The sequence below is a fragment of the Carettochelys insculpta genome, chromosome 2, assembly GCF_033958435.1.
Source record: "Carettochelys insculpta isolate YL-2023 chromosome 2, ASM3395843v1, whole genome shotgun sequence".
In the NCBI taxonomy this organism is placed as follows: Eukaryota; Metazoa; Chordata; order Testudines; family Carettochelyidae; genus Carettochelys; species Carettochelys insculpta.
In genome coordinates, this window is record NC_134138.1 from 207,575,589 (window position 1) to 207,589,802 (window position 14,214).

The 14,214-nt window shown below is 48.5% G+C and overlaps 1 protein-coding gene and 1 long non-coding RNA gene across 2 annotated transcripts in view; one reads left to right on the forward strand and one right to left on the reverse strand.

Annotated features, from left to right (window-relative positions):
• The window catches only part of NR1D2 (nuclear receptor subfamily 1 group D member 2), a 26,857-nt gene extending 20,314 nt beyond the window's left edge, over window positions 1-6,543 (reverse strand). The window contains exon 1 of the mRNA XM_074984459.1: window positions 6,200-6,543. Within this exon, the coding sequence (XP_074840560.1) occupies window positions 6,200-6,215 (16 nt within the window). The 5' untranslated portion in view covers window positions 6,216-6,543. The remainder of the gene's footprint in view (window positions 1-6,199) is intronic.
• Window positions 6,266-14,214, forward strand: part of LOC142007891 (uncharacterized) — a 22,940-nt gene continuing 14,991 nt past the window's right edge. Inside the window, exons 1-2 of the long non-coding RNA XR_012644025.1 lie at window positions 6,266-6,390; window positions 13,055-13,165. This is a non-coding gene — a long non-coding RNA (uncharacterized LOC142007891). The remainder of the gene's footprint in view (window positions 6,391-13,054; window positions 13,166-14,214) is intronic.

Consider the following 14,214-nt stretch of genomic DNA (forward strand, 5'->3'; position numbering starts at 1 on the left):
TGTTAAGCAGTTTTGTCATGGGCTGCTTTTGTATTAAGTACCACTTGTCACATTAAAACTCTTTGTAGTGCATTTAAATATAGCTACTTCAGTTGCCAGGGCTGTTCTTTGCAAGGCACTGCACTCTCACTTACACAAAAGAGAGACTGTTCAGTCTTAAACTCCTAAGTATTTTTAGGGAAAACAGCTTCTTGCTCTCTTTTGGGCATGGAAACCGATTTATTTTTTCAGAGGGTCCCTTCTCCAGGTTATATGCCATAGGAATGGTCTTGCAAGGGACACCAATGATTCTTTAGCCTTCTTTTGAGGGGGAAAAAAGTCAGCTGTCACCTCCAAGACCTAATATTTTAAGTCATTACAAAGTATTTGCTATTTCATCCTGAAATTGGTAAGGGTAAAAGCTCATTGGCAAATGCCCAGCTATTTAAAAACTGTGTTTCATTTCTTCTCTGCTTCTTCTGTATTGCCATGAAAGAGCTATGTACACATAATTCATTATAGCTGCGTCTACACGTGCATGCTACTTCGAAGTAGCGGCAGTAACTTCGAAATAGCGCCCGTCACGTCTACACGTGTTGGGCGCTATTTCGAAGTTGAAATCGACGTTAGGCGGCGAGACGTCGAAGTCGCTAACCCCATGAGGGGATGGGAATAGCGCCCTACTTCGACGTTCAACATCGAAGTAGGGACGTGTAGACGATCCGCGTCCCGCAACATCGAAATAGCGGGGTCCTCCATGGCGGCCATCAGCTGGGGGGTTGAGAGATACTCTCTCTCCAGCCCTTGCGGGGCTCTGTGGTCACCGTGGGCAGCAGCCCTTAGCCCAGGGCTTCTGGCTGCTGCTGCTGCAGCTGGGGGTCCGTGCTGCATATACAGGGTCTGCAACTAGTTGTTGGCTCTGTGTATCTTGCACTGTTTAATGAAAGTGTGTCTGGGAGGGGCCCTTTAAGGGAGCGACTTGCTGTTGAGTCCGCCCCGTGACCCTGTCTGCAGCTGTGCCTGGCTCCCTTATTTCGATGTGTGCTACTTTGGCGTGTAGACGTTCCCTCGCTGTGCCTATTTCGATGTTGGGCTGAGCAACGTCGAAGTTGAACATCGACGTTGCCAGCCCTGGAGGACGTGTAGACGTTATTCATCGAAATAGCCTATTTCGATGTCGCAACATCGAAATAAGCTATTTCGAAGTTGGGTGCACGTGTAGACGTAGCCTATGTGAAATAAGATAACACATATGCCTTAAGTCAGTAAGGCTTCAAAAGCTACAAATGGCAATGAATGCTTGCTCAACAGATTAACTGAGTATAGCAGGTCCTGGGTCACAATACCCTATGTTAATTATAGTATACTTGAGAATAAATGCTGCCACTCTGTCCTACGCTACCCTATTATACTTTGGTACTCACAAATAATTCCTAGAACACTGAGTGATCCTATGTAACACACAAATTGCAATGTTGGCACAAGTCAGAGGCAGACAGCAATTGAATTCCACTGCTTTTGTAAACTGAACTGAATCTCAGCTTTTCCATAGAAGCATTGCTGAACTGATTTTGCTTTTTAGTGGCAGAGAAAAAAGAACACATTCAAATAAATTCAAACTTAAATCTCCCATTCACCATGTAAAGGATTTTGCTTTCTAGCTAGTCCTTCGGCAAAACATTGCTCAGGTGGAAGGCCTTATCAAGTGCTCACTTCTCTATGCACCTTACAGAGACTTCAAGTCCTAAAATGCTGGTAATGTTCTTTAACGTCATTCCTGTATAGGTATTATTATAAACCATATAGTTTACAATGATTAGCTCATCCAGGACTAAGTTTTCAGTGTAGTGTGTGCAAGAGAGAGAGCTGGCACTGGACACAAACCATGTTACCATAATGGAAGCTGTGCATGAGATTCCCCCAAAGCAGACTAAGCTAAAATATTACACAAAGCCCCTGTTAACTGGGTGTGGGGAGGAGGGGTGGCTAATGGGGCTGGTCTATGCTTAAAACTTAGTCTGACATGCTGCAATGCTCAGAATTGTGAAAACTCCAAACACCTGCATGCTGCAGCTATACTAAGCTGCCTTAGTGGAAAAAATACTCCCCTCAACCCAGCTACTGTTACTTGGGATGGTGGAGTTCCTTCAGTGATGAAAAAATAGCACCCCAGCTATTCCAATGTCGACATGGCCAAGTGTCCTGCAGTCTAGACCCACACCCTCCTGGTACTTCAGGTACTGCTGTACCTGAGATTAACTCATAGGACTTAATTTGCAAGGGAAGCACACTTCCTTCCACGTGCAACCAGACAGAGAGTGAAATGCCAGTCTGAGCAGATCTTACTCCTTAATTACGGGGCCAAACACTAAGTAGCTGACCTCACTAACATAAAGGAACAATCACGTCTCCTCAAGTGAAAGAAAAATTTATCCTCACACCCTACGGAACTGATCTTTCTCCCCTGACCATGTGGGGGGAAGATAGGACCTATCCAAGGACTACTGGAGAGAAATATCATTTTCAGAACCAAAAGACTCAAGGCTAGATTCACAAAGGCGACCTGCATCTTTCCACCAAGTTCAATTCACAAGCCTGAGTTAGGTGCACACTGAGTTCGCTGTACACACATGGGGAGGGGTGCTTAAAAAGGAATTCACAGACACCCAATATGCTCAACAAGGAATTACGACTGGAGCAGAGACTTACACAATGTAGAACCACTTCACTGGGACGGCCTGAAAGACAGCCACCCCAGAACACTGAGTAGGCCAGTCGTTCAGGCACTCAGCTGGGCAGGTGGAGGCTCGGATTCAAGTCCTTGCTCCACAGCAGACAGAACAGGGATTTGAACGAGATGAATCTAAGAACATCTCTTTCTGGATCTTCTGTGTGGGGCAGGATTGTTCAGAACACAGCTGCCAGATTGGGCTCAACAGCTGAGAAAAGGCAAAGGAATTCCTTGTTTGTGAATGCTTCTGAAGCTTAGGCCTGGGTTAGGTGCTAAACTGCTCAGCATTTTCTAGCCTTAGGCAGCTCTGTGCATGCCCACCCATAGAAACCTTGGTGGCCAGGGGACTTGATGTGCCTACAGGAGAACGAGGCAGCAGTCTGCTCAGTCTGTGAATGCTAGTGGTGCCTAAGTGTTGGACGCGGGCAGTTACGTACCCAAAACTTTCCTTGAGAATCTAACACCTCCTGTGTATACTCACTATTTCTGTATACTAGGGACTTATTGCTGACCTGTCATATTATTGAAAAACATATTAAAATTGAGGCCATCTTGGAAGAGTCCATGGCTCCTCAGAAATCCTTTGGTCAGAGTTCAACATTCTTTTCTATTTGACTACATGCACTGGGCCCGCAGTGTCCAAGACACTGACCATTTGCCACAGATGGTGAATGAAACACCATGGTGTGGTGAATAAGGCCACCTGCTCTGTGCGCGCACACACCCCACCACGTGGTGGAACAAGTGCATGGTGGCAACAGTCCCTGTGGCTTTTGCCCTGGCACAGCTCCTGTGACTCTGGCAGCTAGAGCTGCATACCTACTGCAGCTCAGCATGTGGCTCCTGATGCCTAGGCACTAGAGGCCTTTAGCCCAGCATGGCCCCGGCCCAGAGCAGCACAGCTCCTGTGACCCTGGTGAGTCACTGAAATATACTGTTAGAGTGGGGGTTGAGTGTGCTAGGGGAGGGCATTCATTTAGAGTGGGTAGGGGGAGGGGCCTGTGGTGAATTGGAAGGCCGACAACCATGTGTGGTAATCTTTGAATTCCCGTTGGACATCATTGCACTAGGCTCTCTGCATTTCAGATAAACCCATCTCTACAAAAAACACATTTCCCAGAAGCAACAGCAAACCCTCGTATTGTATGGTACAGCCAGTGCAGCAAACATCTGAAAACAGAATTTGCTAATTTAGAACAATTTTATTTAATCCTAAACTGAACTGTTGCAGCGTGAAACTAGTTCTGGATGCTCATTTCGGTTATATGTATAAAGGATTCAGAAAGAAATTTAGAATTCCAAATGATATACTACCACCAGTACATATGTGAGCATGTGTTTTGAGCAGGAAGTTATGTAACTCATTAATGACTCCACTGTTATTTAAATTTCAGCAGAGATTTTTTTCTGCAAAGATTTCAGCCTACCAAGGTGCTATTTTAGTACCAGTCTCCATTTTACCCTTACTGTTGCAGTATTTTCCTGTGATCTTTATAATTCAAGTCATTTCAACTATTTTCATTATTAAACTTTTGTCAGAGAACTTTAGGCAAGAGGAAGAAAGTTGACGCTTCTCTCTCTTATGAAAATTTTCTACTGTAGAAAATTATAACATTTAGGTACTATAAAAAGAAAATTCCCCCCTGCCCCCATTCTATTGGCAAAGGAACAGCCTTGAAAATTAAATCATCAGCTCTTGCTGAAATAATTTCTGGAAGCAGTCACAACAAGGGCTATTTAGCCGCTAGCACAGCAAATGATCCCTCCAAAGTCAATTTAATTCTGTTTCATAAAGTACTGCCTGCCCAATCTTTTCCACTAGAGCCACAGGAAATGTTACATAATAAGCCACTATTGTATACAAAATAATAAAACCAAGGCTTTTCACTTAATTTATTTCATGGGAGGAGGCACGAACCACTGCATCCTTACTTATCTGCTCTTTTTGTAAAGCTAGAACTCCCCCGCCCTTCCCCAACCTTTTGACAAAGCTCAGACAAACATCATAGTTCCCATACGTTAAGGCGGGACCCCAGATCCTTTTGTGTTACATGCTGTAATCTGGACATGTCCAACCATCTGACTTGCACTCATTACGTAATCACAACCATCAGCAAAAAGGGTCTGCCCCCCTCTTCCACCTGTTACAGTCCTGCTGTTGCAAAAGCCTGTCCACGTGAGGCGAATTTTAAACGTGTCTTCATTCCAATCACATGGGCAGGCACAGAAATACAAGATGTTATGTTCCAGGGAGCTAGTGCCACCTCCCTGACGTAGGGCAGGTCTGGCAGTGACAAATCCATAGGGAAAGTCCCAATAGTTGGGGCTTTGTGTTATACAAGCATCTAATACACCTACCACTCCCAACCCTGACTTTTCATACTGCCTGGTCACCCTACTTCAAGGATTCCAAGTACCTAGTTCTTTTACTCCTCAGGCCACTAGGCAGACACGGGGTTGTGGAAGGAGCGACATAAAGACAGGTGCAAAAGCAGTACCTTCGCCCTCGCCCCATGCTCCCCTCCTAGTCCCCCGTCCAGCCCCCATGACCTGCAAACGAGACCCCTGTAACATAAGCAGAGTGACTAGGAGGGGGTGGTAACCCGGCCTCCACGGCAGAACACACACCAGCCCCACTGCCGTGGCATTCTAACAATGCCCTCCTCGTGTCAAGGTTGTGGCCACACGCCGAGATCCTTCCCCGCCTGAAAGCGGCGCCTTTCACTCCACAAGGGTCACGTTAGAACTCTGGAACACCTGCGGGGGCGGAGTCAGAACGGCGCGATCCAATGGGATTGGTTAGGAGCGCCGCAGCGATCGAGCCTCCTCTGCCCCACGTGTCCCTGCGCGCCCCCATCCCGTCACCCGGGTGAATGTAGGTCACCAAAACAGCGGCCTCCTCACGTGTCGGCGCCGACAGCTGCCCCGCCAGCCCGCCCCAGCCTTATTATGCAATTGTTACGTCACAGCCCCGCACAGCCAATGAGCGGGCACGCAGCGCGGAACGTAAACAGAAGACACACATGGCTCGGCAAGCGGGTCCATGTGAGGAAGGGCAAGCACCGCACCGGCCACAAGATCCGCAGGGAAGGGGCGGGAGGGGGAGCGGGCGTCAGCCGCAACAACCCAGGCTCCCCGACTGCTACTACAGCACTAGGGCAACAGCAGCGGGCTGACTACAACGTCCCGGGCTAGGAGTAGCCCCCGCCCAAACCAGCGGGGTCTAGTCCCCCACCACGGGGGCGGGGGGGGCGAGTGCTGGTTAAACCGCTACCGTGACGGTGACAGCCGCCCCCAAGGGCCTCGTCGCCGCTCACCTCACTGCCACACGCCCCGCCGCAGTCACATGGGGCTCGCGGATCACCCCCCCGCCCCCAGCCACAGGTCTCCGCGGGGATCAACCCAGCGCCCTTCCGCTTCCTCCAGAACACCCACTGTGGGGAACTTCCCGCCGCCCTCCACACAAGCCTCCTGGCTCCAGTCTCTTACCTGCATTGACCTCCATAGTTTCCTCCTCCAACGAGACGCTACCGAGGACCCTGGAACTCCCGCCTGGGGGGTCGCTCCCGTGGGTGACCGACTCTCCTCTTCCCCGCCACTCGTGCGGCCGCTGTCCCTCTACATGTGCCCGCAAGCTCCCTGCCGAGCGGCACAGTACGGCGGCCGGCTACAGCAGGCAGGTAGGCGCCTTCTGCCCCAGCCCCGCCTGTGCGTGTGTCAGCAAAGCAGCAGCAGCAGCAGGGGAGCCTGGCTGGGGAGGTGTCCTGCAGGGCGGGTGCTGCTGCTGCTTTGCTCCTCGGCTTCCTCCCCTTTACAACAAAAGCGATTGAGCCAGAGAGGGAGAGTCACGGAGTGCGGCACTGACCATGTGACTCACCTCCGCCTCCCCTCGCGGGCCCCCTCTCCCCCTGAGTTCTGGGCAGCGCCCGTCCCTCTCCGCCCCCTAGGCGGGCAGCTCCGCCCCCTGCCGCGGCCGCTCCCGCCCCTTTACCCAGTGACACACTTCCCTGCCGTTCCCCCCAGCAGCGGGAGCGGGGGCTGTCAACGCGGTGCGCGGCCGTGAGCAAGCGCGGCCGGCGTGCAGGGGTGCCAGCAAGCGGGAGGGACCCCAGCGTCCCCTCCAGGCCGGGGCTGCGGGACTCTGACACTCCGGCTCGCCCCTTCCCCAGCGTGTTATATCTGCTTAAAAACCACTGTCAGGGAGGGTGACTGGGCCTGCTGTGAGCGCAGGGGACTGCACTCCATCACCTCTGGAAATCCCGGTCCGTTCTGTGAGACAGGGCACGTGGGAGAGATCCGGGGCTACCCACAACATCCTGGCAGCCGAGAACCAGAAGGTGTAGACTTGCTGGCCTGCTGCCTGCTCACACAACCTGCATCCTGAATAGTAACAGAGAGGAAGCCGTGCTAGTCTATACACTATCAAAGCAAAAAGCAGTCAAGTAGCACTTTAAAGACTAGCAAAATAGTTTATTAGGTGAGCTTTTGTGGGACAGACCCACTTCTTCAGACCACAGCCAGACCAGAACAGACTCAATATTTAAGGCACAGAGAACCAAAACCTGCATCCTCTGTATGAGCATACACACACACACCTCATAGAGCTGGAAGGGACCTCAGGAGATCATCAAGTCCAGCCCCACCCCTTGGTAAGACCAAGAACCATGCCTTTTTTTAAAAAAAGTGTTTGTCCCAGATCCCTAAACAGCCCCTTCAAGATTGAGCTCACCACCCTGGGGTTAGCAAGCTAATACTCAAACCACTGAACTAGCCCTCTTCCCTGCCTTGCTCAAAGGGGGGGATGCTAAACTGAGAGATAGGTTTGGTTTGCCCTTTCCCCATGCAGTAGTAGGAAGCCTCACCCCTTGTTTGTATTTGAAACATGATTTGCCTATGCTAAAATAAATCCGCTTATTTCTCTCCCCACACTGGCCTCACCAGCCATTCATCACCCCTCTTTCCTTTAAGGAGCAAGGATCCTCTGTGGCTGCATGGTGTTAGGTGGGAAAATGGACATTTGGGGGATTGTAGTCACTCATAGTAGGGTCAGGGAAGGTTTGAGACCACGGTGGGCAATACCACCTGTGGATTATGAGGCATGGCAGCAAGAGTCAGTGACCAGGAGGTAGGGGAACTCAGGCCCTCCCTGCTCCACTGGGATCCAACCCAGGACCCAAAGAAACAATAATTAAAAATTCATAGCCAAGGAGAGAGATTCCCCTATGCCTGCTCCATGGGGCACTTCCTACCCCAGCTGTCAAACCTCTGCTGGTGCTATTAATGTCTTGCAGTTCTCTCAGGCCACTCTCTAGAGGGTCTCCCTCTATCTGTGAAAACCAAAGTCTTAAGCCACCTTATCAACTAACAGATATTTTGGAGCATAAGTTTCATGGGCAAAGACCCACTTCGTCAGATGCATCATCTGTGGTGGTTTGTCATCCACAGTTCCATTGTCTGAAGGGTTTGCTGTGACTTAAGCGTAGGGTCTGGTCCTGGCTTAGGGATGCCTTGACAGCTTCTGTACAGGCTACAATGCTGGACTGCACTGCTCTGCCTGGGAGACTGAGCTGAATTGCTCCCTGTTGAAGTCTGTCTCCACTGATGATTATGCTCAGCAGGGGCATGGTATGGCCTTCTGTGTCCAAATCAACTGTTTAACCCTCACTTGAATAGTGTGGGGTTCATATACCCCATCACACTCCCTACCGCTCAGGCTACCATCATGCAGTGAGCTTAGCTCTTGCTCTCTTCCTCCCTCCCACAAGAAGAAATTAGAGTTGGTGCGTACCTTTCCTGTATAGCGGAACACTTGAAAGTCATAGGGTTATAGAGGCAGGTTCCATCTCTGAATCTGGACATTAATCCAGTTTAGCCAATGTAGAGGAGTGACCCATGACAAGTAAAAACAATTTTCCTAAGAGGAAGTAATGTAGGGCCTTAATGGCCCACTTCAGTACCAGTTCTTCCTTCTTAAATGTTGAGTAGTTTATTTCTCTAGGGAACAGCTTCCTACTCAAAAACAACATGAGGTGTTCTTCACAATTTACCTCTTGAGACAATATAGTCCCAAGGTTCATGTCTGAGACATCCATCTAAGCGAAAAATGGTTGTGCAAAATTAGGGTGAAAGAGAATGGATCTCCAAATAAGCTTGACTTTGAAAGTCTGGAAGACTCTGTCACACCTCACATGACTTGGCCCATTGCACCTTCATGAGACGGGTGATTTAGAGTTAGTTGTTGGGAAAAGCCAGGAACCAAGTGGTTATAGTACTCTGCCAGTCCAGGGAACTGCCTCACCATGTTTTGGCTGAAGGGGCTGGGAAGTTGGTTAGCACCTCTGCTTCATCCTCCAAGGGTTGTAGCCATCTTGCCCAATGGCATACCCATGGAACGTTACTTCTTTCTGGCACAGGTGGCATTTGGTCAAGTTTTCAGGCACTCCCACCTTCTCAATGGGTTGGGTAGCCTCACTGAGGTGATACAGTCATCCATAGTACCAATTGGGAGGACGACCTACATCATAGAGTAAGGTAAGGTCTCAGAGTACACAAACAGAGCACGCAACGCCACTCTTATGCGTCTGATGCTGACCCCACCCCCCCGGCCCAGTTTAAACCACCTGTAAGCAGCTCTGGTTCAAGCCACCCCGCACGGCTCCAGTGTGACCCCTCCACCCCCCGCCGGCTCACAAGCTGCCTGCCGTGTGCAGTTCCAGTGCAACCCCCCCCGTCAATTCACAAGCTGCCCATCCACCCACCCCGCCCTGCGCAGCTCCAGTGCAACGCCCCTGCCGGCTCACCAACCAGGCATGTCTCTGGTTCCAGCTCAACTCCCCACCCCACCGCAGCCCAGCTCACAGCTTGCACTCAACTCCACCCCTCACCCCCCTGCAGCCCTAACCCACCCCAGGCTTAACCCACACTTGCCCACCTCCCACAGCCCCAACCCACTGCCAGGATTAACCCTCCCCAACTACCACCTCCAGTCCAGGACTTACCTTTCTGCTGCTTCTCCAGCTGCAGAACATGTGTTCCGCAGGGGAAAAAGCCAAACACCAACTTGTGCAAAATCTGAGACCTTACTGTATTCTTTGTGGGATCACTGTAGTTGATCCATCAGTCAATGGAAAGTGATGGTCTCTCTGTGCAGGCTACATGGCATGGTTACACATTGGTAAAGGCAGTAGGTAGCATGGAAAGCCATCTTCTCCAGGGATGCCCTCATTAGGCCAGTACCCTTTGGTAAGGGCCAACATTTATATGTGTTTGACATTTCCCAGCCCCTCCAATAATTCATCCACCCCCAGCATTTGATAGGTGTTGAACCACAATATCACACTGACCTTTCTAAAATCAATGCAGTACTTTGTTGGGTTTTGGCACTAGTACAATAAGGCTCCTTCACTCAGGGTGACATTCTTTAATGACCTAGATGCCAGAGCTGGCAGAGATGGGAGCTCTTAATAAAGGACCTCCACACATTTTCCTTGGCAGGGGACAAGGGTTCTCTTACACCTTCTGTCGAAGTATCATAGCAATGTGGTGGTGGGTGTAATACTGGAGGTTTTTCTGGGCTCTGCTGAGAGAGCCAAATCAAGACAAATTGCTTAAACCAGGGCTATTTACAGCTCAAAACTGGGGGGGGGGGTTGTCTTCCTCTGAAAGGCACACCAAACCAGTCACAAAGTTTCTGTTGCCAAACTGGTCAGCAAGAAGTCACATGAGCAATTCTCTTGCACACTCCAGCTTCCCTTGTGCCACATCTAGTATCCCACCTTACACAGATGAGAGGTTATGTAAACCAATCTCACCGAATCTGAACAGGTTCTTCCAGGCCCAAAGGACCAGCCACATTCCCAGGTCAGTGTATACCTTAGATCTCACCCAAAAGAGCACGCTGTGCCAATCCTTTACAATCTAAAATCTAAAGGTTTATTAATAGAAGATAGAATAGGTTGAGAGTAAAATTGTTAAAGCAATGAATTTACGTACATCAATCACAAAGTTCTTGACACAGGCTTGCAGCACTGGTGGAATTAGCTGCTATCTTAAAGTTGCTGGAGTACATTGTATGCTAGGACAGATCAGCAATCCTTCCAGGCTCAATTCATAGCAGAGATGCTCCTGAAGTGGTAAGCTGGATTGAAGACTCAGGTGGAGGAACATCAGGGTCCTCTTTATACCCTTGCCAATGTGGAGGGACTTCCATTGTTCCTCCCATTGTGGAAGCACATCCAAAATGGAGCCTGTCACATGAGTAACTCTCCTTGTCCTTTTAGGGCAATCTCCCATTGCCTGTCTTCTGGGTTACACATCCACTGCCAAATTCCTCAGATGTGGATTGGAATCTGATAAGGTACTTTCTCTGTCAAGTACTGCTTCACCTGACTAGGAACCTCTCTCAGTAGGTTGCCAGTCCTCCTACTGTGGTCTCCCAGAAACTAAAATTTCAACTACAAGCACAGAGCCAATACTTGTAACTCCACACATAAAAATGAAACACTTATATGAGTAGTATAAACAGATCTGGCAAATTATCGGCTTTCAATAAACACCTGACTTGGCCCAATTAGCATAAGATTTGGTGAAAACCTGGCACAGTGGTTGCAATAATGGTTTGCACGTTAATTTTAAAATCCAATAACGTCCAGTGGGCTAAGTGTGGCCTCTTTGGGAGAGCCAAAATTGCTGTGGGGAAGGCCTGAGTCATTTATATTATTTGCGCTTGTTATCTCTGGCTAAGCTCTGGCTCTAGCAATAGCAGGAGTTGGATCTGGGGGTGCCAACGTGTGAGGTCAGAGCTTGGTTCCAAGGAGCATGGAGCTATCAGCAAGATCTCCAGAGCATTCCAGGCCCTCAGAAGGTTGATTTGAGAGGTCTAAGTCTCTGTCTCCTAGGCTATTGGAGCTCGTAGTTAACAGATCCTATCTACCCTCCTGACTACCCCACACAGAGCTTGCCATGGGGCCAAGGACTTTGATTTGAAGGACAACAGCAGCAGTAATGCCCTATCACCATGTCTGAATATCTGCAGGCAGGCTCCCTGATTGTATGCACACCACAAAGAGACACATAGAACAGCCCCTGGCTGGGGCTGCTGGCAGGCAGGGAAGCCTGGCTGAGAGTGCTGTTGGCCAGGAGCTGCTTACGTAAGTGTCTCCTGGCCAGAGCCTGCTTCTGGCAATGCACCCAATTCCTTTCAAGCCCCTGCAACCCACTCTTGCATCCCTCCCCCAGGCCAGAATTCTCTCATACACCCATATCCTCTCCTGGGCACTGGACCCCAATCCCCTGCCTCATATCACCATCCAAACCCTCTGCACTCTCCTTCCCCCATTCCAGGTCACAAATCCCTCCCAGATCCTGCAACCTGCTCAAGCACCCCTTCCCCAAGACAGAATTCTCTTGTACACCCATACCCTCTCCCAGACCCTGCACCCCAATCCCCTGACCCAGGTTACCACCAAAATCCACTGCATCCTCCTCTCCACACCAGGTTACAACTCTCTCTCAACTCTGCACACACACTGATATCCCTCCCCCAGGCCAGAATCATCTCCTGCACCATCTCTCCTCCTGGACCTGCACCCCAATACCTTGCCCCAGGTCACAACCTCCTTATTCATCCAAATTCCCTCTCAGACGCCACACCCTATTCATCACCTATGTCCCCTAACTCAAGCTCCCTTCTGCATCCAGCCTCCATCCAAGACCCCACACCACCTTCATAGAAAAGTGTGGCCCTTAACCACTTACCAAAATCTTAAGAGTGCCTCCCCCATCAAAATTATTGCCCACCACTGATCTATACCAGAGACAGTATGTAATTCTCTGGGGAACTGCCTGAGACAAGAACTGTGGGATAGCTGCAATGCTTTCAGGAACTATTTTTATGTGGTTATAGTGCTCCATAGTTGCAGAAAGCACAAGTTCAACCACATGGAGGGAATTTTCTACAACGGATAGGGCTTTACCAAGTTCACGGCCCATTTTTGGTAAATTTCTTGGCCATAGCATTTAAAAAAATCTTAAATTTCACAGTTTCATATATTTACACCTTAAATTTCACAGTGTTGTAGCAGAGCAGGAATATGTATTTTAAAATGGAAAAATACAAACATGTAAAGCCCTTAAACTAACACAAACAGGTTAAAAACATTCTGGATTGCAAATGTCATTAATTGTCCAATAGTAACTCAAAAACTATTGTGAAAAGATAAGCAAGAACATGTCACACTTTACTTAAGGAAGTCAGTGGCTGAATCTGAGCACAAAGCACCCTGCAACTGTGTCTTTCTTAATTCCCTGTCTCTGCATTGAAAATACCTGTCTGTGTTTAAACAGCTGTGACTGCATCCACTGAGTTCACTGGAATTATGAGAGAGTGACCAAAATAGCCTTGAGAGACAAGGAATTCTACCTTCCACTGAGTTCCAAAACAGTAGCACTGGCAAGGTACAGTTCAAATCTTTCATGATATTTTTTAAGCAGGAATGTCCAGCTTACAATTCTTGTCAAGCCAGGTGCTGCATTAAGCAAGGTTTAAATCCACCATCAAAAGGTGCATTTTGTGCAGGATCAAAAATATGCACAGCCTTTAGGAATCCTGCTGCAGGTTGTTGAAACTTCTTTAATCTGTATTGCTTGATTCTTCCCTATAGCAGTAATATTGTTTGAATTTCTTTGCCACACACACAAGAAAACATCTGCTGAGCCTTGGCATTGAACTCAGCATAGCTGGAGTGATTCAACCCAGACCTGTATTATTACTTTGTTGTAAGATTTGTTGGCTTATGCTGTGTCCAGATTTGAATCAAATGATTGAATCCATCAGTCCTGTGGCATTCTTGGTAACAAACTGAACTTCCTCGTTCAGATGGTCATTTAGAAGGGCTGAAAAACATCTGTTAAAACCTATGTTTTCTGTGCCATTGTGGGTTCTTCTGAGACAAACCCTGAACAGTAATTCAGGTGAGCTGTATGGTATTGTAAAGCCTGAAACCACGAATTCCTACCAGGAATTATTTGGAGAAGTGCAATTTGCTGTTTCCGATTTCAGTTCTGTTTGCAATGTTCTACCTATATCAAAGTTTTTCAAAGATCTTTTGTAGCTGAACAGCTTATCAAAACTCACATCTCCAGACCTCACTGACAAGAGAAATTGTTAGACCTTGGAGAGCATATTTGAAAGATTTCATCCCTTATGAAGAAGATACTTCATCATAGTCTGCACTGTATTTTCAAACGGTTTTAATTATTGCTTGAGAAACCGTACTGTAATTAACAGCATCCATGTAAACATAGTTGGTGAGCACTGTTGTTAGCTTTCCTGCTGTACATCTTCAGCCTTGTCAGAAATAAAATCAAACAGAATATGCAGTGTGTAGTTGTCTTGCTCATCAATCAACTCATCAGAGATAATTGCAAAAGATTCACGAGTTAATTAGGGACTTCCTCTCCTCAAAATGTATAGCACCAATTTTTGGAAGGTATTCCTGTCCTAG